The 24374-nt window shown below is 47.1% G+C and overlaps 1 protein-coding gene and 1 long non-coding RNA gene across 2 annotated transcripts; one reads left to right on the top strand and one right to left on the bottom strand.

Annotated features, from left to right (window-relative positions):
* Positions 1 to 2013: 2013 nt before the first annotated feature.
* LOC124659710 (cysteine-rich receptor-like protein kinase 10) lies at positions 2014 to 16350 on the bottom strand. The gene is made up of 7 exons (XM_047197533.1): positions 15525 to 16350; positions 4484 to 4597; positions 4210 to 4394; positions 3303 to 3513; positions 2899 to 3139; positions 2657 to 2807; positions 2014 to 2586 (listed from the first exon to the last, which is right to left on the bottom strand). Exons 1-7 carry the CDS (start codon positions 16312 to 16314, stop codon positions 2284 to 2286), a joined length of 1995 nt encoding a protein of 664 aa, XP_047053489.1. The 5' UTR covers positions 16315 to 16350; the 3' UTR covers positions 2014 to 2283.
* On the top strand, positions 8131 to 9389 carry LOC124659711. Its single transcript, XR_006989674.1, has 3 exons — positions 8131 to 8532; positions 8631 to 8962; positions 9054 to 9389. It is a non-coding gene; the product is annotated as an uncharacterized LOC124659711 (long non-coding RNA).
* Positions 16351 to 24374: the final 8024 nt, after the last annotated feature.

Genomic DNA, 24374 nt, shown 5'->3' with positions numbered 1-24374 from the left:
ATGGCTTGATCTTGTGTTCATATGAACACCAGCTGCTAGCAGTAGCTTGCAGAATAAGTGACTATGACTGCTGCTATGCTGCTGTGACTACACCTGCTCCAATTGTTTCCTGTGAAGCCACTCTTGCTAGTGGTTAACTTACTGGCCTATTGCCCATGTGCTATTGTTACTTGATTTAATTGTTGCAGCTACACCTGCTCCTCTATTACTGCTACCATGTAATGGTGATGCCATTGATGCTTCTGGAAGCTTTGTATTATTCAGAGAAAAAAATATATGAATTACTGCCTGTTTATGGAATGCCTGCCCATTTGATTACTATCATATGTTGTTCCGGAGGATTTATTTATCTTAAGTAAATTGATTTGCTTGATGAATTGCTTAAGCAATTATGATTCACTTTGCTGGGATGAATGAATGAATACCAACTAATGTTGGATACCATCCATTGAAGTCTGAACTCCTTGTGGGTAAGGATGACTAATCCCTTTTATGTGGCTTACTGGTGGTTTGATGTGACCTCAGTAGCCTAGCGACTACTACTGGTTGCTCAACTTGATGGATATAACTGTTGGTTCTGGTTAAAAAGAGATCCTCACAGTAGGGTATCATGCATATGAATGCCATTGTGAGTTATTTTATGAAGAAAATATACGCTCTGATAGTTTAATAGCTAGGTGATGCTAGGTGATGCATGTGTCTGTTAAGGCTTTATGTTTTTCTGGTTCATCCTTGGATATGCTTTTATTTCTTCTTATTTTGCATATATGAATCCACTGGATAGGCCTAGGTCTTGCTTATCTCATCTATTGCCAGCATCACTTGGTCTCTACCAAGTGATGATTAATCCCTTTTGAGCATCTGCTCAGTGCTGTGATTTGAGCATGCATATTGATGGATTGAATCGTCTGGATCCTTTCCAGGTATCAAGTATACATTGCTGCAGCTCCTAGACAAAGTGTTAAGCTGATGTGATGGTTTGCTTGATCTTGTGGTGAAAGCTTGTCCTTCTCCTCCTAGCTCCTGATGTTCTTCTTGCTCTAGTCCACCATTTTCTGGTTCTATGGTTGGTTTGATGTGAATGGATTGGAGATGAACATACTGAGCTGTGATGAACAGATGCTGTTGTTCTTGCTGGTTTTCTGTTACCTTGTGTCGATGGCTGTGAGGTGAATGCTATATATATTGCATGTTTGAGTTTCACCCTTGCTTGACACCTCAAGAAGTGAGTCACTATGTGATGTGGAGCATGCAGAGCTCTAGGGACTTGTCCTTTTGGTGGAAAGGCTTGAGCATATCCTGTGTTGGCATGTGTTTGGCTTGGGACTTGATCCCCTGCCTGATGTGCTGCTACCTTGGTTGTTTACTGGTTCCTGTGGATCAGCTCGACCTGGTGGCCTTTATCCTAACTCTGTCATTTTATTTGATCCTTGCCACTTGGCATCATTTCCTTCCTATTGCTTGTTATTTGTGCAGGGATCAACATAGAGCAAGGATTTGAGAAGAACAAGAAGTGTTATGTGAAGCTATAGTCTAGGATCCTAGTTATATACTTGTAATTTTCCTTTCATTTTGATTTCATGTTTATTTGAGAACAATATCATTGTAATATTCTGGAAATTTTGTAAAGACAATGTATATATTTTTAAATATCAATAAAGCTCAAAGTTTCTTTATGAGCTTTATGTATATGTGATTATCCAATTTTGGATATGTATTGTATGGTTCTGATATGAAGTTGAGTTATTAAATATCATTTCGATTATATAATGGTTTCTTGTATTCAATTATGATTTATAATTCAAATTTGAACTCCTTCTAAAAACCCTAGATTCAGAAGAGGTCATGTCGAAATTCATCGCACTCTCGCTACACTAAACCCTAGTTGCAACGAGAGAGAAATCTCGATCCCTCTTAGGTTTTATGCAGTTAAGCGCGAAAATTTCCCCCGTTTTGCGATGCAATGCATATAACTTTACTAAATCTACCCCGCATGTGTCCTAAGTGTTACAGTTTACAACCAAAATAAAATATAATATTACACATAAGTTCAGTCTACCGACATTACATGTGAAGCACCATCCTTACAGTCTACATATTAGCCTCACAGTTTCTAAGGTAAATCTTATGGCATGAATACTGTCTTACTTCAGCCATTTGCGCCAGTGACGCAACGGGTCTTCTAGTTTTTCTTATAATTATGTGTTGTACAACATCTATGAATATATGATATCATTGATTCTACATGTTGGTTCAGTAAAAACCACATGACATAAATGAAAATTATCTGGCACTTATGACAGATAGGGTGACATCATTAACACTGCAGGACTGAGTAGCAAATGAATCCTCTTCATTTCCTACCCTTAGATTGAAATACGCTGGGTGCTTAGGCTTACGTAGGATCATAGTCTCACTGCTTAGCATTGAAGTAACATCCAACATGTTCGGTCGATCAGCTGCATTCTCCTGTACACATAGTAGTGCGATGTTAACGCACCTCAGGACTTCTGCGAGGTTACACATGGGAAGCAATGACGCATCAACAATATCAATCCATCTTCCCTCTTCCCAGAGCTGCCAAGCCTATTTGCAATTCCAAGACGAGGTTAACAAAGCATTTATTTTCGTATCATATAGAAGTGTACGAACTCACATATCCGAGGAGGTTGATAAAAGCTCCACACTGATTGCTACTAGAATTCCTTTTCCCGCTAAGGATTTCGAGAATTAAAACACCAAGGCTGAAAACATCAGATTTGACAGAGAATAGGCCCTCGGAAGCATACTCGGGAGCCATGTAACCACTTTAATGGTGTAATAAAATAAGTCCAATTAGTATATGGTTGACTTGCAATATAGAAATTTTTATAAGGTATAACTCATATGAAAACTTACTATGTACCAACCACTCTTCTTGTAGTGTTTTCATAACTGTTATTTGAGTTGAATATTTTTGCCAGTCCAAAATCTGAAATTTTAGGATTCATTTCATTGTCCAAGAGAATGTTGCTTGGTTTAAGATCTCGATGTATGACACGCAAACGAGAGTGCTTATGTAGGTAAAGAAGTCCTTCTGATATTCCTTCAATTATTGCAAGACACTTGTTCCAACCCATGAAAGCTCTTCTATATTCATCTGGACATGAAGTAAATGTTAGTTTATATACTATATCGGAAAAAAGATCTAAAAAATAAAATAGTACACCTCAACTATCAAGAGAGTGCAATCATGCACATAGGACATCTGAAAACAATATATTAAGATTTTTAGTCATGTTCTGAAAATGTAGATATGTTACCAAATATGAAGAAGTCTAAACTTTTGTTTGGCAAGTATTCATAGACCAATATTTTCTCCTCTTCTTGGGAACAACATCCCAATAGTCTGACCAAATTCTTGTGTTGAAGTTTGGCTATGAGCTGAACTTCATTTTTGAACTCTACCAAACCTTGTCCTGAATGTGAAGCAAGTCGCTTAACTGCTATCTCCATGCCTTGAGGAAAGCGGCCCTAGAAAAAAAAAACATCAATGATATTATGCCACAGTCAGGTTGCGTTATATATGTTGCAGAAATTAATTCACAGCTACCAAGTAATGAGCACAAGAAAATAAACCCCACTTTGAATCAGTGTTCTTACCGCAAAAAAAAATTTAACACGAGGCAAAAGCATTGCTTTTTTCAATGATTAAGAAGAAGATTGTTGCCAAATTAGTTGTGGAAAACCAGGCAAGAACTGATACAACAAGAGTCAAGCCCACTCTCATTGATAGCATGATGGACACAACAAGAAACAGCAACCGCAGAAACACAAACTAGCAGGAGAGGAGAAGCCATGACTTATATGGTAGGATCATGCTCTAGCGATCCAAGAACGTGATGACATAAACGTCGATGTTGCCCGTCCCGTACATCATCGGGTACAGACTCCAACCAAACACACTTAGCCATAGTTTGACTAGCACCGACGGCCGCTAAAGCATGACCTACTTTATTACATAACCTTGGGAAAAACGAGATTGAAAAGGAGATGAAATTTAGTTGGACAAACGACCGAGTCTCCCGAAAAAGAATGAATGGGATGCTAGTATTATATGGTTCTTAAGAATTACAAAATTTCAGAGACATATACCATATATTTCTATTGACTAGAAACTGAGGATTAATTATATATAGAAAAGAGTACGATATATGCATATATATATACCTTATATACAGGGCCAAATCCACCTTCTCCAAGTTTATTTTCTTCAGAAAAGTTGCTTGTTGCAACAAATATCTGATGAAAGTCGAAGACGGAAAATCCGGAAAATCCGACGTCCATATCCCACACCTGTTCATGATCTCGTACTTCCAACTTGAAAGTATGCTTTACTCGTAATCTCATTGCAGCTGAAAAAAATTTAAAATTGGCGCAAGGATCTGTTGAGTTAAAACTCTTTATTTATACATATTTTGATGTCAGTAAATAATTTGCGTACCTTTTCTGTTCCTTGCTCTGAGGCGACGACAGTAAAGGATGATGAAGCAAAAAGCAACTAGTGATACGGGAACAGCTACAGATATGGCAATTACCCAAGGTTGCCTTCGATGTCCTTCAAAATTTAACATTCACGAATTGTCATAAGTCATCACTAGGAAATATGTCCGCGTGTTGCGGCGGATTGATTTTTACTAAATATATTGTTTCACGGTTACACAACTATTATCGAGAATATTTAGAAATATATTTTTGCGAGATTTTTAAGTGTCTAACTCTGTCCATAAATCTCAATCACCTAAATTGCATTCTGTCATCCCTTCAAGCGTCTTAAAATTGAACCATTACGCTACTCTGTTTCATTGCACTAACTCGAGGTCATCCCTGTATCGCATTGTGAAAGGTACAATGTACTGTACCTTGCAGGCAGTGGCGGGTCCAAGATTTTTCTAGTGATTTTTGTCGTTGTCATTCAAGAGGTTTTTTTTAATGAATTTGCTTTCATGAGGTAAATCCCATATATATGTCTCTAAGAGCAAATATGAGAGTTCTATCCTTACTCCATTAAAGAACAGCATGAAATTCATCTTCAGGTTCTGTACCATATAGTGAAAATAAATATAGTGCAGATTGACCGGTGGCTGTGCTCATGCATTTTACTTGACGACACACACAACGACTTTGAACAGTACAGGGCATCGGGGACCGTGGGTGAAGAGGGGTCCTCTAGGTGGAGTAACGCCTTGTGCGACTCTCAGGCTCTCAGCCACTGCCTCCTGTCGAATTCCACCGGTCGTCGTGGCGTCGGCCGCAGACCCTCCGCGGGCAACGGCGACCTCCGTCTCAATCTTCTCCTCGCGCGCGAACCATGCATTCGGGTCGATTCGCTCCTGGCGGCGGCAGCAAGCTCTGGCTCGATTCATTCAATAGCGAGGACCAAATCAGATGGCTAGGTTCGCTTTGCGCATGAGATAACTCGATTTGGTCGCCACAAGCCTCGATTCACCGATGGCGGGCGTGAATTGAGCGGCGCCGGGTGTGAATCGGGCCGCTGATTCTGGGCTGGGACGAAAGAGGATATTGAGTGTTCCGTGGAAGAGAAAAATAGACGAAGGCCAGGTCAGGTCCGAACCGTCTATTTGCATAAGCGGTGGCAATGACCCTAATTTTAATATAAAATAGGGGTAACAATAGACGGACGAACAAGAAATCTTATTTTCTTTATTATTAGGTATAGATTAATTGATATATCAATTACCCAGTGCTACGGGAAAGTACGGATGTAGATAAAGCAAATTAACCTATATCTATATTTATCTCTATCTCTACTACTTAAAAAGACTAAAGTGGTTCCTTATTCTGCCATCCACAATACGTTTAGTATTGGTCGTCCCACCTCTCGCTACCTTTGTCGTCGCGCATCCGTCGCGCCCAAATGGGCCAGGCCCAACAAGTACATTTTCTTGGCTCTCTCAGGAATCAGCGCTGCCGCTTCCTAGGGTTTGGCTCCGCCGCTGCTGGCTGCTGGCTGCTGCCTTCCAAGCCGCCTCCTGACATTAAGCGAAAGCACCACGGTGGACGGGAGTGACCGCGTCGGGGCTCTAGGATGCAGACGGAGAAGGGAGAAGAGCCCCGATGGACGCCAGGCTCCGCCTCGCCGCGACCACCGCCGAGCTTGGAGCTCACAATACTACCCTCTTCACCTCCCCTAGCCCACCCGCTCGGTCCACCGCCGAGCTTGGAGCTCACAATACTACCCTCTTCACCTCCCCTAGCCCACCCGCTCGGTCCTGTTGACATCAGGGACTAAGCGGCTACGCTTTACTCTGTTCTCCAATCTGCGAGGCCGAGCTGCCGGGGAGCCAGATGGTGATTGGGACAGAGGCGATCGAAATTCGCATCGATGGGGGCTTCTTTCCAGCAGGCGGCGGGTCGGCCTGCAGGTGGTGTACCAGAAGCTCCGTCCGCCGCCCGCACCAGATCGTCACCATCGCGCGCGGACGGCCGGTCTGGGGACCCGAGAGCGAATTCGAAGGTTGACCCGCCGCAGCGCCGCGACAGTTAAAATCGAGCTCAAATTGGCTGCCGGAATCAAGATCGGACGAGGAGCAGGGGAGGCGAAGAAGAGATGCAAGAGGGGCAAGGCCCGTCCTCCCGTTTCGCTCTTTCCCCTCCCGCACCATCTCTCTCCTGCCAGATAAAAAATCTGGGCCAACAAATTGATATGAAAATCACGGAACAGCTCCTTTTGGCCAGCGTTTTGTTGCCGCAGTTAGTCTGATTGATCTACGATTTCCTTCCTCATAGCTTACGAAGCTGTAGCGAGAAGTCAATTCATGGCGAGGCTGGCGTCCGGACATCGCCGCTCCGGCGGAGACGACCCTCCCCAAAGCGGGCGGCTACTAGCGGGAGTCAATAGTTGTCGCCACAGCTATGCCGGAGACGGCGCTCCCCGTCGTGGACGATTACAGAGACAAAGACGAGGAGGGGGAGAACCAGTGTCGCATCTGCCGCCTCCCACCGAGGTGGGCCGCGATTTGATTCGTGCATGACAACTGCCAATTTCCCCAAGGTCAGATCTAATAATCCATCCCGAAACCTTTCAAATCACTCTGATCATCGAGTACTCAGTCCATCTCCTAGGGGCCGCTAGGTATTTTTTGCTCTTGATCCACGTGAACACTTTTATTGAGTAGGAGATTTCTATGTATAGATGAACTGCCATTTTCTCTAACCGGAGTATCTTAAAAATAAATATCCTTTCACTTCATGTTACCCACCAACATAGGAGATGAATATTATAAACTGTTGTAGCAGTTTGGACACTATATTGGTTTATCTTTGCTGTTGAAGTTCTCTCCAATTCTGCAATTTTGGAACCATTTTTATGCATGCCGTTAAAATTCCATGTTTGAACCACATTTTCATGCTTTAACTCGTTGGATTGGTATTCGCAACTTTCTTCAGGGAGAAGTGCTGAGCCAAAAAAGGTTTAACGGGATCCTCAGTGCGTATTGTATAAGTTCTTCAAACTAATTCAGTCTGGATAATGTACTGTTTATCACGGCAATTCAGCAGAGTCATATAGTTCTCAATCCGAATAATACGGAGTGTTCTTAACAGATAAAGAGTATTGCTGCTGTAGCCAGGTTTAAAGTTTTTCCAGTGGATGGCCTGGTTCAGATATCTCTGTCTATCCCCTTGCATTTCATGCTCTTACTATGGAGTAGTGAAATCATGAAGCTCCTTCATGGGTAAACGGTCCAAGGTGTCAGTCACTTGAACAATGATGTAATTTCATATGAATCGTGATATTATTCTCTTGGGAATAGAATGCTGGCATTATTTTTCCCGGAATAGGATGGTGATATTAGTGTGCTTACCTTTCTTGCAATTTTTTACTTTGACCTCTGAACTCATCTATCAAAATGACAGGCCATGTTCTCAATCGAGGAACATAAGAAAGGAATTCGTTTTCACTAAGTCACATTGTTTCAATAAATTAGTAGATACAAAGAAGGCAACTAATTGACTCAATTCCTATTAAGAGGCAAAGTTGAACTAGGCGCAGAGTAATAAGTAAATGCATTTCCTTTGGCAAACTTCTTACTTAAAAAGTTAACGTAGTGGTCGGGAATCGGTCGGGATTTTGAGTTCTTTCCCTAGGATTGCAGGATTTTGAGTTTGAAGTGAACATGCCATGTTTACTTTTGCATGCTAGCGTACTCGGTGGTCAAGCTACTGCATCTACTTAAATGTGAAGCTTGCTTATAGTCTCAAAAAGATACTTAATTGTTTACTTCTGGACCTCCTCTCTGTCTAAATAATCAATTTTGCAGAACATGTAAATTAATATATATACCATGTTTTGTTTTGTATCCATATAACTTTACACCATTTGTTCTGAGGTTTTTCAATGATTAGTCATACTAGAACCACAAATTCAGCTATTGATTATATCTGTTTTGAGTGCAAAGTTTCAGATAAGCTTGTCACAGATCTTTAGTTGGTAGATTTTCTCCAGTATTGCCCAGAAATAAGAAGGGGAAGGTACGATAACAATGCAAAATACCTATTTGCTCATTTTTTTGCATTAAGGACTTCAGTAGTTCAGCTGAATCTAATAATAATTTGCTTTATGCTTCCAGAATGGGAAGCCTGTGCTGCGAAAAATGAAGGATGGTAGGATGTTGAATTGGAATGTGCAATCAGTTGATCCTGGTTGCAACCTTCAAGAAGCATTCGAGAAATCCAAATTATGTTTCAGTTTTTTGCGGCATCCTCCAAACCATCCTTAAGTCATGTTTTACTAACTACAGTGGATTATTATGTTTTAGTTTTTGCGGTATACTTGTCTAACACATCCGATTTGCAATTTGAAAACATGTAATCTTTGAGTATGCAAGGGAGACCATCATTTTCTCTAGCTTCGAGCCCGATGCTGCGCAGCTTGTCCAAAAATAGCAAAGCACAATACCCTGTAAGTACACTATTAGTTGACACATTGAAAGTACCATGAATCTTGTATTCCTATCATGATCAACACTAATCAATAATTGTATCTGTAGCAGTTATGATGTTAAGATTTACTAGACAAGATCTACACTGATGCGAGGAGGAACTCATTGGAAGAGGCAGCCAAGCTGTGTCTGATGGTAGTAATTGTTTTATTAATAAAATGCTCAATTCGCTGATTGTTTTTGAAAATGACACTGTTTTTCTTTGATGGAGATGGGGACAAAAACATTGAAGAAAAGAGGAGAACAGGTTGATGCAGTGTCGATTTAAAGTGTTGGGACATGTGAATTCCTTTTGATCTTATTTGAATTATGTTGACCCACATGAATATTGTGTTACACACTATCTGTAATTTAGCAAAGCTTTCTGATTATGGCAAGGGAAAGCTGTTGGAGTAGTTAGAAAAGCTTTCTGGACTCTGGAGGTGCTTCCGTTTTAAAGCTGAGATAACTTCAATTTGGTACATGCAAATTTAAGAGAGAACTACAACTCCTTGTTTTATTGCTATTTTACAGTTCTCAATTTTGATAAATGTACACATGGAAGGTTCTGAATTTGTATGCTCTCTGATTTGTCCTTACAGCTACATGCTTCAGTTTTTTTTTTTGAATGCTCGCATTGGACACCTGATTATTAACAAGCTTCGTTCGGCATTAAGGTCACTAAATGCCATCATTTTTTTCATTTTGTATGTTCTGTTGTCCAATTATTTGATGAGGTATTCAGGTGTGTGTTGTTAAACCCCTGGTTTTACGATAAATAGGAGAGCAAATTTGCAAAACAAACCTTACAAGGAGAAAAGTTTAGAGCATATTTCTACATTTAAGTGAGATTTAGATTTTTTTATTGAAATATGCATATCACCGGGATTTGAAGTGCAGTGATGAAACCAATGTATCACCATTATTTTTCAGTTCTGGCTAAATAGAATTGCAGTGATGGAGCCTATCTATTAGTTTCACCAATAGTTAAATGTTATCAGAATCAGACCAACAGGTGAGTAAGCGGTTGAAGGCGTCAGTACCTGGTATTTACAAAGTTCACGTCTTCTTGACAGTGACTGCTAAATTTAATGACCAACTCTTACAATTGATGTCCAGAAAACATCAAGCGAGCAAAAAATTTCTTCTGTTTGTTTCATATATAGCAGGGTGTAAATGATGAGATCTTTGCCCTACACTTTCTTCTTTTTGTTGCATATTCTGATATACAAGAAGGAAGTGTATCTCCACAAAAGGATTTCCCAGAATTTAAAGAATCTATTGGTATACTAGATTGACTCGGCGGCGGCATGAACACGAAGTCCGGAGGAAAGTACCTTGACTTTTGAGTTCTTTTAGAGTTGTGCCTAGGGGCAGAGCTATTGCGTGCATATTGTTTGAGTTAGGTCAGTGTGGTGTTGATTTGATACAGTGATGTTTGTGTCACCACTGTTACAAACTTCTTGCATCTAAAGTGGCCAAAATTAGATATATGTGTTTGATCTCATGTTGATGATGAGCAGCGTCCCGGTGTGAAGAGGGGTGTGACGGAGATAAAACAACATCCATTCTTCGAGGGCGTGAACTGGGCTCTCATGCGTTGCAGCACGCCTCCTGAGGTACCAAGGCCCGTGGAAGAGCTTCCATGAAGTACAGGATGTCAGTAGCCATCGCCAACAACAGCAAGATGGCGGTAGGCATGAACACGAAGCCTGAAGGGAAGTACCTTGACTTTTGAGTTCTTTTAGAGTTGTGCCTAAAGGTAGAGCTATTGCTTACATACTGTTTGAGTTATGTTAGTGTGGTGTTGTGATTTGATACGGTGTTGTTTGTGTCACCACTGTTACAAAGTTGTTGCATCTGAAGTGGCCAAAATTAGGTAGATGTGTTTGATCTCATGTCAATGATCATTGCCTTTCTTCAAAGAGGCTTGATTGCGTCACCTGTGACTTTGGTTTCAGAAAGGAACATGCTAAATTTATCATCATTGGAGTATTATCATGCTATAGTATCTTATGATATCCCTTATTTTTTTTTAATTTTCATAGTGAGTTGGAAATTATATGCGTATTGAGTAATGAAATTTGAGGACCCGTGGCAACGCACGGGCATTTGTACTATATACCTAATAATAAAAGAAAAAAGGTTCCGTCGTACGTTTTTTATTGCCCCTAGGTTTCTCTGAAATTACAAGATTTGCCACCGGTAAGTAAAAACGGTTCATTCGTTCATCCGTAGCTGTTGGGCCTGGCTGTTCATCAGTCGTCACTGCATGGCCCAATTTCCTGCCCGCACCTAATTCACCTCGCCCGTAACAATCGCCCTGCTTCCTTTGAAGCGAAGCCGGCGACGACAAGCGGCGGCGGAGGTGGTGCACCAAGACATGCCGGGATCTGTGGCTCCCTGGCCCGGTGACCCCGCTCGTCCGCGACCCCCCTCCCAAGCGCCTTCTCCTGATCCAACTGCTGACCCGCGCCTTCTCCTCCAACCTTGGACCCGCCGAACGAGGAGGATCACGAGGTACCATCGTCCGGACAACGAGGAGAAGGAGCTATAGCAGGTGGTGGACCGTTAGTGGACAAAGCGCCTGGTCGCTGGCAAGCTGGTTGTACTCTATTTCTCTTGCCGCACTCCGCGGATCTGATCCGGCAGCCGACCTCCTCTCGCCCTGGAGACATTCCCGACGGGAAGACTGTTCCATTCTCCCCATGGGCCAGATCCTATAGAGCCGGTAAACCTGCTTGACTTCGTGCTATGATTCGGTGGCGCTCCTGTGTGGCTGGGAGAGCAACCTGGTCGCCACCAACCTCCAGGTCTGGTCTTTATGCAGTGAAAATTAGCGAGTTCTTTCCAGCACTGTGATGGAGAGCAGTGCGTTGTTTTTTCTCTGAAGTTGTGTATATGTACAAACGACTACAACAAGTAATTTTGTTCTATGAATTGTGTGTTTATGGAGTAGTAATTGCAAACAAAAGTTATTGGGTCTAAACAAAAATAGTCTTTCGTGTTCGAAATCTGATATATTTATTTGTGCTTCTTCTATAGCAGACATGAAGCAGATATATATTATTGCATTTGCTAGTGTATATTGTTCAATTGCAAAAAATGGGATTTGCTCATGCAAAGGGCACATGCTTCATTAGCTAATAACGAACCCGTGCAAGTTATTTAACTACTTGCATTCAGATACATAAAGCCAATTTCAGCTCATGGACCACGGAGTGTGAAGTTTGACCTGAAACTATTATTCAATGTTTGGAAAATGTAGTATGTGGTGAGCTATAACATTCTATATTAGAGAATAGATGTATTGTGCTAATTCTATATTAATAAAGGATTTAATGTTTCTGCCAAAATTTTCATCTAACAAGTTTTTGGACTAATTTACCCTCTCACCGAATCCCTTCATACGAATGATGCCACCGTATCGGGTCCCTCCGCTCCCGTCGACCCAGAGCACTATGTGTCTAAGGACCACAGAACTCGATCCTAACCTCACTCAGCAGCTGTAGGCCATGCTCACAGCCGCAATCGCCCCAGCCACTATGGGTTGTAGCAGCGTCGTGACCACGCCGGACTCCAGCACCTACCGTCACCCAGCGCACTCGACCCGCCCAACCCGGATGTGGGTGGCGCGCAGTAGCTGGAGTACGGGTCACCGATGGCCGCGTTGCGGGAAGTGGAGCTCCTGGTGAAATCGGATGCCGGTCGGACAGCCCCCCACTGTCGGCCAGGCCAGCCCCCGGCCGCCAGAGACCCTTCTGCGTGCCCTCCCGCCACTGGCCGGGCCCTCGCCGATCGCCAGCAACCCTCCTGCGCGCCTCCCGCCGCTGGGTAGGCCCTGTACGACCGCCTTCGTACAGGCCCCCGCCGCACAACTGCCACGTAGTTTATTTCCTCGCCCAGCTCCTTCCTACTCCCGCTTATGTATCCTGCGCTCGCGTGCTGCGCAACGCCGGCTTGGCCGTGCAGCGTCGAAGTAGCCTCGATGTACCTCCCGGACATGTCCGCTTTCCCGTGGGCGCAACGCCGCGAACAAGATGAATAAGGACGCACTGCAAGAGCATCACGCGGGGTAGGGAGGGTCACACCGAGAGGCTGCGGGAAGCGCGCTTGGCCGAAGCTGAGCAAGGAGGCGCGCTAGGGGATTCTATTAGCCCCTGGGGCAGCGGGAGTCATTGGTGCGAAGGGGAGAGGTGTGGGCTTGCGTGAGAGAGAGCAGAGAGGCGTCGGGTTATGCTGAGAGGGGATGCGGGAAGAGCGACGGTCGAGCGAGGCCAAGGAGATGATAAGAGAGCGCTATTTCCTTTTGTTTGTTGATAATCTGCGATTGGCAACCTGAGCGGCTTGCGAGGGTCAGCGGTGGGTGGGCCACGATCGATCGCTTGCATTGTACGATGGGCTGGGCCAGACTGTGTTCAACATGCTGCACCAACAAAAATCTAGGCCTTCCGAGGTGGAATAAAGACATGTTACAACATATGTTTAGTCACACCCGGCTCCCTTGCATAAATCTCCACCTGTTTATATACGCCGCAAACTGGTATCAGGAAGCTGACCCGTGAATCAACAAGCAGCCGCACAACTGTTTGGTCTAATTTTTTTAGATTGATTATGTTCATTATGAATACGACAAAACATTGACTACCATCGACGATGCTGGCAAAGAGGTGAAGTATCAACAAAATTAGTTATTTTGTTGAAGCATTTGAGTATTTGTTTTTTCCCGGTGTAACGCATGGGCACTTTTGCTAGTCAAACTTAATCTACTTCCGCGAGGGTGGTCAAGGCCTTCGTAGAGTGGGGTGACGGTGATGATGGTGACAGTGATGCTTAGCTCTACTCGTGCTGCGGCAGGTAGACTAGCAACTGGGGTGCACAAAAGAGGTAGCGACCACATAAGACCGGCCAGATTTCAATCAGTCGGTGCAACGCACGGGCAAATTTCCTAGTCTATACTTAATAATAAAGAAAATAAGACTTCTTATTCGTCCATTTTTAACTGTTCCTGAAGTTTGTCAAAATTACACACCATTGCCACCGCTAAGTGCGAAAAACGGTTCGATAAAAAAAACTCCTACCGCTGAGGCGTCCTGATTCCCCAATCCAGCTTCGGTTCCCCACCCGGCCAGCCGCCGGGACAATCCGCCAACTGGCCCCTAATTCCGGCGACCGGCTCCGCCGCTACCAAACGGAAGTGCTCCCAAATCTGCTCGCGTGCAAATCCTCGACGCCGCCAAGCTCAAATACCTCCCATTGCAGCACCCAATTACCCCAAGCTCAACCCGCAGTCCCGTAGATTATAGGCATTGGAATCGAGCCGACATTTTCGTTTTACCCCGCAATCATGTCTCTCACGAATAAAGGAGCCAACCTAGCTCGCGAATCAGAACCCTGGCTACCGGCGCTACAACTGCCTCCGGCCTCCAGCCATCGACCGATGCCGCCCTACTCCCGCGGTAGGAACGGGACCTCCCACCCCTACCTCGAATATCGCCTACCCGATGCGAATTCGTGAAGCCCTCTTCCCCTACCCGGATCTGAGACCACCAGCTGGAGCCTAGTTGCACGAACTCAACGGTGGATGGGAATAGAGACACCGCGAGATTGCTGGATTTGATGACTAGGTGGTTCATTTAGGGGGCGGTTAGAACATCTCTAGCAGATCCCCAAAATTGGTCAAACCGGATATTTGCAGGCCGGTTTGAGGGTTTGGGGTGTCTTTTGTCCAGTCTAGACACCTCAAATTGGTCAAACCCGTAGAACTTTTTGGAGGCTGCCCTTGCTACGAGCCCGCGACCTCCATAGTTGGGGTTTCGAAGGCGTTTTTGCAGGCCAACCTGGATACGGTCAACGCTCTCGCTCCATCACAGTTCGCCGATATACTCGCCGGAGTTCGGCCAAATTCCGACGAACTTCCGTATAATCCGACCAAATATTATAAAAAATCGAACCGTGCTCTCCGGAATTGGCAGCCGATTGGGTTGAATTCGACAAGCAGGGTCAGCGCTTGAGCGGGCAGCGAGCAGGGGTGGCATCGGAGGGGGCAGCGAGCAGGGGCAGCGGCGGCCGGCGGGCGCGCGGGAGGCGGCCAACGGTTGGGCGGGCGTGCGTGGGAGACGGTCGGAGCATGCTGCGCGCGCGGAGGGGCGGGCGGCGGCTAGGGGGCGCGCGCGGCCGGGGGCGGGGTGGTCGGGCGGCGGGCGGGCGGGGTGGGCGGCCGGCGGGGCAGGCGCGCGGGCGGCTGGCCGGCAGAGCAGCACGCAGGGGAGAAGTAGACATACGGAAAAAAAAAGTTGAGATTCCGGAATATGCCTTTTTAGTGTTTCGTTTTACATTGTCTAGTCTGCGGAGGTCTTGTTTAGCCCCCATATCGCTAATTTTTTGGCCTGCAAAATCATTTTTGAGGTTTACGGTTTGGAGTGTTTGGTAGAGATGCTCTTATGGACGGGACGATTTGGGAAACAGTGGCGCAGGAGAAAGGGCCGGACCACAGTCGATGAAAATTTTATTTAATATATAAAAAAAATACACCAGTCTTGCCTGTGGGAGGAGCCGGAGAGATGGACGACGGACTGATCCGCCGCATGGGCTGGTCGAAGAACATAAACGTCTCGAACCTGATGTTGCAGCGTAGCACGAAGATCCGTCCTCCCAGGCGCACGGACGTGGTGGCGTTGAACATGGCGATGAGCCGCTGTAGGCACGCCAGGCAGTCGTCAGCGGACAGGTCCGGCGTGCACTGCGCGAGGGAGTAGAGCATCGGGACGGAATCCATGACCACGGAGCTTAACCGCCTCGTCATGTCGGCGGCCGCGTCCTGGGCCGTCACCGTCAGCAGCTCATGGACATGGGCGGCGACGATCCGGGCGTCGCTCGAGATGTTCTGCTCGTTCCACGACTGGAAGAGCGTGCCGTTCTCGGTGAGACTGGTTGCTGGGCTGAGGAAGGCGTCGTCGCCGGAGTAGCCGAGGACACACCCTGGTTGTTGGGCGCTGTCGTACTCGTAGTAGACGATGGCGCTCCGGTGGTACGGGCACGTCTGCTGCGCGTGCTGGAAGGAGGCGTTGACGCAGTCTGCGCACCACGCCGCGTTGGCGAAGTCACGGCAGAGCGCGAGCGCGTACACTGCGTCTGGGGAGTGGCCGGCTGTGGCTGTGGCGAAAAGTTGTTGGGAGGAGGAGACGTTGCTCGGGAGGGCGGCGACGAGGACGGCAAGGTTGGACTGGTAGGTGCTGTTGGCCGTGTAGTTGCCGCCGTTGCCGCAGAGCTGCGCTGTTGCCGTTGCCGGCACCGGCATGAGGAGGAGCAGCAGTAGGAGGACGCCCACCATGCATGCTAATCGGGCTACGCACGGTTTCTGCTTTCAGCAATCCTACTTCGAGTGAGATTATTCATTTGCTACTATGATGCTTTTAGCAGTCATTGGAAAAGTCAATAACTTTGAAACATTCAATCACGGTATTTTTTGAATATTAATTAAATAATTATTAATTTAGGTCTTCTGCAGGTCCTAGCCGATCTTCAATCCTAGGCAGACAAAGAAGGTACACTTTGATTTGGTCTTGATGTGCACCAGTAATCTCCAAATGATACTCCTCCTCGCTAGGTGCCCTACCACCACCACAAGACAATCTTATCTCCACAAAGACCCAATAGACAGTGAGATTATTCATTTCCCGGTCTTTTGCTTTCAGTGGTCTTTCGGAAAGTCAATAACTTTGGAACATTCGACCACAACATTTTTTGAATAATAGTTAAATAATTATTCAAGTCTTCTCCAGGTGTTTGCTGACAACCTATTTTATTCTAATCATAATTTTTTTTAATACTTTGATTTGGTCTCGATGTGCATCTACCCCAACATACAGTACAATAACTTCTAAGTGGTACTACTGCTAGCTGCCCAGTGATTATTTGGTTGTCATTAGTTACGCCGATTTCATCGCCCACGATCACTTAACAACACATCTAAATATGGTGCATGAAATAATGTATTTTTGAGAATGATATATCCACCTTCTTCGCAGTTTACCAATGTTTTTCTAATTATTTTTCCCTTATTGTTGGGGGGATGACCCCTAGTATGCCAAAGACATGCCAAACCGGATGGTTTAGGCCATCAGGATACCGGTTTAATGTTCATACCGGAGCATAAGGTAAGAGTTTGGCTAAGTGAACTATGCCGGTATCCCCAAGAGGGGTATACCGGCACCGGGTAAAGAAGACACCGGGATGCCGGAAAGAAGAGCATGTCGGCGGTCTGGTCAAAGATTCTCTCCAGAGCTAGAGGACAAAGATGAGCTAAGCAAAGAGGCTTTATACGGAGGCGTGACGATAAAGAGGAGGATGACGATGAAAGAAGCCGGAAGACGTCAGCCTCCCTGTTTAAAGAAGACCCCGGCATCGTTTGTGATTAAAGTAGTTTTATAAAGTATCTTTGTAAAGTAGTTTGTCTAGTCAAAGATGCTATTAGGGTTTCTTCCTCGTAAGCCACCCTCTCCCCTATATAAGGAGAGGGGGCAGCCTCCTTCACGGGCGCGGAACATAGAGAGAAGGGTCCCGTAAGCAAAACCCGTAACTCGTGGAAATCAATGAAGAAAGTGATTTAGAGCGAGTTCTTCCTTGTGTCTTTCTTCTTCAACCTCTAGCCTTGGCTAAGTTCTTGAGGAAACCATCCGGAAGTTCATCCCATCTAGTCACAAACCCTCCCCCGAATCCTCTAGCGTCCATTCGGCCCCAACTTAAGCCATCCTATGGCATCTGTCTGTTCACCACGACGACAGTTGGCGCCCACCGTGGGGCATGAAGTGGCGCTTGCAGGAGTTCATATTCGGGCGGGCATCCTCGAGGTCGCCGGCGAGCGTACGGTATCCGCGCTCGTGCAGGGCATCTACGACATGGACTTCATCAACGACAACGCGGGCTGCTTCGCCAACGGCGGCAAGTTCCCGCACAACGGCCGCACCGTTGAGTTCGGCAGCCACCGCGTCTACTTCGGCACCGTCCCCGTGCGCCAGTGCCTCTCGCCGGTGCTGGTGGCGCCGGACCCCCCAAGGTGGCTCTGTGCTGGCCGCGCCGCCGGCAGCGTCGAGGTAATGATGACCGGTGTGGTTGGTGCAGGCAAGGAGGCTGCAGATGAAGGTGCAGGTCGTGCGGCTTCGACCCGTGCGGCCAAGCCACCGCTGGAGCGTGACGCTGGCGCTGCGGGAACGTCGTCAGCACCACCGGCAACACCACTCCAAGCGACGATGAACATGCTGGCAACGCCCATCGCGCAGAACATCGACCCGGCAGCGGCTCAGGCGGAGCTGGAGGCACAGCGCCAGAAGCTGCTCGCGAACGGCGCCGACATCGTCCGGGCGCAGCGCGAGCTGAACCTGACCCTACGTGAGTACAACGCTGCCCATGGCTTTGCTTCCGTTAGCGCTCATGCTGCTAGGATGCCGGAGAACCGGCTTAAGGCTCGCAATCTAGATCAGGATTTGCGCAAGGAAGTTCTTGCCGACAAAAGTACCTCTGCATCTGTTAGCATCGTGGAAAAACCTAAGTATAGTAGCCCGGATAAAACTATAAAAGCTGCTAAAGCTGCAGTAGAGCTATGTGAATCGCTTTCCGGAGATGCTTTGGCAAAACAGCAAGAGCGTGTTAGAGAGCTGCTGGAAACTATCGAGCAGCAGAATGCTCGAACAGCCGGCTAAGCTGAACAAGGATGCGGCCTCAAAATCCGCGCGTTCAACAAAGAATGCCGAAGCAAGTCCCATGGGCAGGCATCGTCCCCCATCCGGACAGAAGAAAAGAAAAAGAGATGAACACACAGCAGATGACTGTGTACGATCCGGTTCTTGCCGGAAAGCAACAAGCCGGGCAACACGAGGCCGGTAGAAAAAGCCAAGGGGCAGATCGAGGCTACGCCAGAGGAGGCTATGCCGGGAACAATCATGCCGGTAGACATGAAACCGGGCAAAATTATCGAGCTGCAAGGGCAGCATATGAGGCAATGCCGCCACCAAGGTACCGGCAGGCAAAAGCCGCGGAACCGGAAAGGTACGGAGAGGGAGATTCCGAAGTAGAACGAACAAGAGTCTACCGGAACCCTTTGGGGGAACGCCTGGGGGAAAGATGCTTGCCAGACCACGATGCGAGGCACAGGTTGGACAGGGTACATCTTTCCGAAATGATCGAGTCTGAGGGTCCTCCTGGCCCAAAATGCTTTGGCCCACGGATCATGGGAGAAGAGCCACCGGTACGCAATTTCCAGCTGCCCCGGGATACAAAAACGTATGATGGCACGACCAAGCCGGAAGATTGGCTGGCGGACTATGTCACAGCCGTTTACGTAGCTGGTGGTGGAGTAAACCGGCGTTGGGCGGTAAGAATCATACCGTCCTACCTGGTAGGCCCTGCACGAATTTGGCTTAACAATTTGCCAGCAGGAAGCATTAACGGATGGCTAGACTTTGAGGAAGCCTTTGTGAACAACTTCAGTAGCACTTACAAGAGGCCAAACCGGCCCCAATAGCTCGCTTTATGCCAGCAACGTGCCGGTGAGACAGACAGGGATTATCTTACCCGATGGAACTCAACAAGAAACACGTGTGAAGGAGTGATTGAAGCACAAGCGATTGCTTGGTTCAGTCAAGGATGCCGGAGAGGGTCACCTCTGTGGCAAAAGCTGCAGAGAAGCATGCCAGCAACCTTGGCGGAGATGATACGTGTGGCGGATAGCTATGCATTGGGAGACCCATTGCAACCGGCAGTACAAGCTGAGCCGGAGCAGTCAACCCCGCCTCAGCAGCGAGAGGAACAATACCGGGACAACCGGAACAACAAAAGAAGGGAAGATTTCCCGGATCGAAGGTACGCTCCGCAGCACGTTGCTGCTGTGCAAGAAAATTATGATGCCGGCGGCAGCCAGAGGCAAAAAACCGGATCGCAGCCATGGGCGGGTCCTAAAAAGCAGTGGGTAGAAAAGAAACCCTGGGGCCAGAAAAAGAATTGGCAAGAACCCGTAAAATACACCATGGAAGCCGCCATGGATCAACCTTGCCGGTGGCACACGCCGAACCCGGATCACCCGTCAAACCACCTGACGAAAGATTGTTCTTGGACCAAGTACTTGATGCAAAAGGGAGCAGTAAAAGACGCGCAGGCACAAGGGTGCTCGACAGTGTTGCCGCCATCGCAAGATATGCTGCGTCAGCAACAACTACCACCACCACCACCACTTACCGGAGCAAATGCCTTGCCAGTGCAGCCGCACCCAAACAGGCAACAGTACCAACAGGTTAACCGGGTGGAGCAAAATAATGATCAACCACCTCCACCGGCACCTTTAGGCCGGAATATTTACGAGGACCCGCATCTGTGCTGTGTTGTCTTTGTCACTGAGCCAACAGACAGGCAAAGTGTGCATCGCCGCTCCATGGAGGTAAACGCCGTGATGCCGGCAGTTCCCAGATACATGCTGTGGTCTGATCAGGAAATTACCTGGTCATTCAAGGATCACCCCAAAATCATGCCGAATCCGGGTGGATACGCTCTTGTTGTGGACCCAATCATGAAAGGGCTGCAAACTCGAGTAAAATTCAGCAAGGTGCTGGTAGACAACGGCAGGAGCATAAACATCATGTACAAGCGTACCATGCATACGCTGGGCATAACGGAAAACATGCTTCAACCAACGCGTACAACGTTCCACGGAATCGTTCCGGGCTTGTCTTGTGCCCCGGTAGGAAAAGTTCGGGTGGACGTATCGTTTGGAGGACGTGACAATTGCCGGGTTGAAAATGTTGAGTTTGAGGTGGTGGACCTAGACAGTCCATACCATGCGTTGCTGGGAAGACCGGCATTGGCAGCTTTCATGGCTACGACTCATACGGCTTACCTCAAGATGAAGATGCCGGCACCTCGTGGACCCTTAACTGTGGTGGGAAACTATAAAATCTCACTAGAGACAGCATCTGCCGGATCAAACCTAGCGGAATCGCTGGTGATCGTAGAGGAAAAGAGAAGGATGCAAACTGCAGTTGCGCTGGCTCAGTCCTCACAATTGAGTTTAGCGGCAATGAGTGGAAACTTGGGTTCACCGGCATTCAAGCCAACAAATGAAACAAAGGACATTGTGCTGGATCCGGCTTACCCAGAGCGCACCGTTCGTATCGGTGCCGGACTCGATCAAGCATAGGAAAGCGCGCTCGTCAGCTTCCTCCGTGAGAATCGGAATATCTTTGCCTGGTCGACAGATGACTTGGTGGGTGTTCCGAGGGAGCTGGCTGAGCACTCTCTAAATGTCCGGAAAGACGCCAAGCCGGTGCGGCAACCCTTGCGCCGGTTCGCTGAAGATAGAAGGAAGATTATTGGAGAAGAAGTGACAAAACTGCTCGTTGCCGGTTTCATTGTGGAGGTCACGCACACAGAGTGGCTGGCCAATCCGGTAATGGTCGAAAAGAAAAAAGATGAGAACCTGGAGGCAAAAGCTCCAAAGGTGTGGCGCATGTGCATCGACTACACCAACCTCAATAAGGCTTGCCCAAGAGATCCTTTCCCTTTGCCACGAATCGATCAAGTGATTGATTCAACTGCTGGGTGTGAGTTGTTGTCCTTTCTGGATGCATATTCCGGTTTCCACCAAATTCCCTTGAAAAAGGAAGATCAAATAAAAACTGCGTTCATTACCCCGCACGGGGCTTATTGCTATGTCACTATGCCTTTTGGTTTGCGCAACGCTGGAGCAACGTACCAGCGCTGTATGCAAAAATGCTTGTTTGATCAAATCGGAAAGAACGTGCAAGTCTATGTAGATGACATTGTGATAAAAACTAAGGTAAAGAACACCTTAATCGATGACATCCGGCAAACATTCGATAACCTAAGACGGTTCCGGATGAAACTTAACCCGGCAAAATGCACCTTCGGTGTCCCTGCCGGCAAGCTGCTCGGTTTCCTTGTGTCAAGCCGGGGCATTGAAGTCAATCCGGTAAAAATCCGGGCAATAGAAAGAATGACTGTCCCACGAGAACTAAAAGATGTGCAAAAATTTACCGGAAGCTTGGCATCGCTAAGCCGGTTCATAAGCAGGCTAGGAGAAAAAGCTTTGCCACTATATGCTCTGATGAAAAAATCCGATACGTTCGTCTGGACCCCTCAGGCAGACGCGGCGTTTAACGAGCTAAAAACCATGCTGGCAACGGCCCCAATCTTGGCCTCACCTTTAGAAAGAGAACCCATGTTGCTTTACATAGCGGCAATGAACCGGGTGGTTAGTGTTGTGGTTGTGGTAGAACGAGAAGAGGAAGGAAAAACCGTGCAAAGGCCGGTGTACTACCTGAGCGAAGTGCTCTCCTCCTCGAAGCAAAACTACCCGCACTTCCAAAAGATGACTTATGGTGTGTTCATCGCCGCCACGAAGCTCAAGCACTACTTTGAGGAGCACCCCATGAAGGTGGTGAGTGAGGCACCCATCTCCGATATCATGGGCAACAAGGACGCCAGCGGCCGGATTGCAAAATGGGCAATTCAGTTATCACCATATGTGCCGATATATGAAAGAAGGGACGCCATAAAATCGCAAGCTCTAGCTGATTTTTTGGTGGACTGGGCAGAAATGCAGTACAAACCGCCAGAACATAAGATAGAATACTGGAAGATGCACTTTGACGGATCCAAGCTCAAAGAGAGTCTGGGTGCCGGTGTGGTACTCACCTCACCAAAGGGAGACCATCTCCGGTATGTTTTGCAAGTGCATTTCAGGGCATCAAACAATGTTGCTGAGTACGAAGCTCTGATACATGGGCTTAAGGTCGCAAAAGAAATCGGTGCGCACCGGATCATTTGCTACGGAGATTCAGATCTTGTGGTACAGCAGTGTTCCGGAGATTGGGATGCAAAAGATGCCAACATGGCCTCGTACCGGTTTCACGTACAAAAGATTGCCGGATTCTTCGAAGGGTGTGAGTTTCACCATGTGCCGCGCGCAGAAAATGAAGCCGCGGATGCTTTGTCCAAGCTGGGCTCGTCTAGGCAAGAAATTCCTCCCGGAATAGCCTTGGCTCACTTGAGAGTACCATCGATCAAACCGAGTCCGGAGTCGGAATCAATTTTTGTACCGGAATCACATGTTGTACCAATGGATATCGACGAAGGAAACCCGGGGACTGCTCCGGTAAGCTCGGGGACTGCTGTGCACATGCAGGAAGAAGCAATGCTTGGTGGATAGCATGGACGTAGACGTACCGGTGTTCCTAGTCCGGGAGACACCATCATGGGTTAAACCTATTAAGGAATTCCTGATCAACGGCACCTTGCCGGTTGACGAAAATGAGTCTAGAAGGATCCAGAGGAGGTCCAAAGCTTACACCATCATAAATGGTGAGGTGTACAAGAGAAGTGTTACCGGTGTCCTCCAAAGGTGTGTGGAACCGGAAGAGGGAAAAGAAATGCTCGAGGAAATTCACCGAGGAGAATGTGGGCATCACGCGTCGTCAAGGGCGCTGGTGGCAAAAGTATTCCGGCATGGGTTCTATTGGCCAATGGCTTTGCAAAATGCGGAGGATATGGTAAGAAAATGCAACGGGTGCTAGAGGTACGCCAAACAAAACCATACCCCAGCATCTGGTTTAAAGACAATACCGCTAACTTGGCCGTTTGCCGTTTGGTGCCTAGACATGGTTGGCCCATTCAAAACCGCAAGGGGAAACATGACCCACATCTTGGTCATGGTGGATAAATTCACCAAGTGGTTGGAAGTGAAACCCATTGCAAAGTGTGATGGGCGCACAGCGGTGAAGTTCTTAAAAGATGTTATCTTGCGGTATGGCTACCCGCATAGCATTATCACTGACAATGGCACAAATTTTGCTCAAGGCGAGTTCAAAAGATTTTGTGAAGACAACAACATCCGGTTTGATTTGTGCTCAGTCGCACACCCACAAGGCAATGGCCAAGTTGAAAGAACAAACGCCTTGGTACTTTCCGGTATCAAACCAAGACTCATTGATGCGGTGGAAAAATCGCCGGGGTGTTGGCTCGATGAGCTACCATCGATCTTGTGGAGTATAAGAACAACTCCAAACCGGTCTACCGGATACACTCCATTCTTTATGGTTTATGGAGCAGAAGCGGTCATACCAACCGACATTCTCCACGATTCACCAAGGGTGCAACTCTATACCGAAGAAGAGGTAAAAGAGGCCCGAGAAAACGATGTGGACTTGCTAGAAGAAGCAAGAGAATTAGCATTGGCAAGAACAACCATCTACCAGCAAAACCTCAGACGCTATCACAGCCGGAAGGTTAACCCGAGAGTATTCCGGGAAGGAGACCTGGTGCTACGCCTGGTGCAGCGCACTGAAGGCCGGCACAAGCTGTCCCCCCCATGGGAAGGACCTTTCA

The sequence above is a fragment of the Lolium rigidum genome, chromosome 6 (genome assembly GCF_022539505.1).
Source record: "Lolium rigidum isolate FL_2022 chromosome 6, APGP_CSIRO_Lrig_0.1, whole genome shotgun sequence".
NCBI classification, from domain to species: domain Eukaryota; kingdom Viridiplantae; phylum Streptophyta; class Magnoliopsida; order Poales; family Poaceae; genus Lolium; species Lolium rigidum.
Note: the sequence above shows the minus strand (reverse complement) of the source record. Positions and strands in the feature narration are given on the sequence as shown.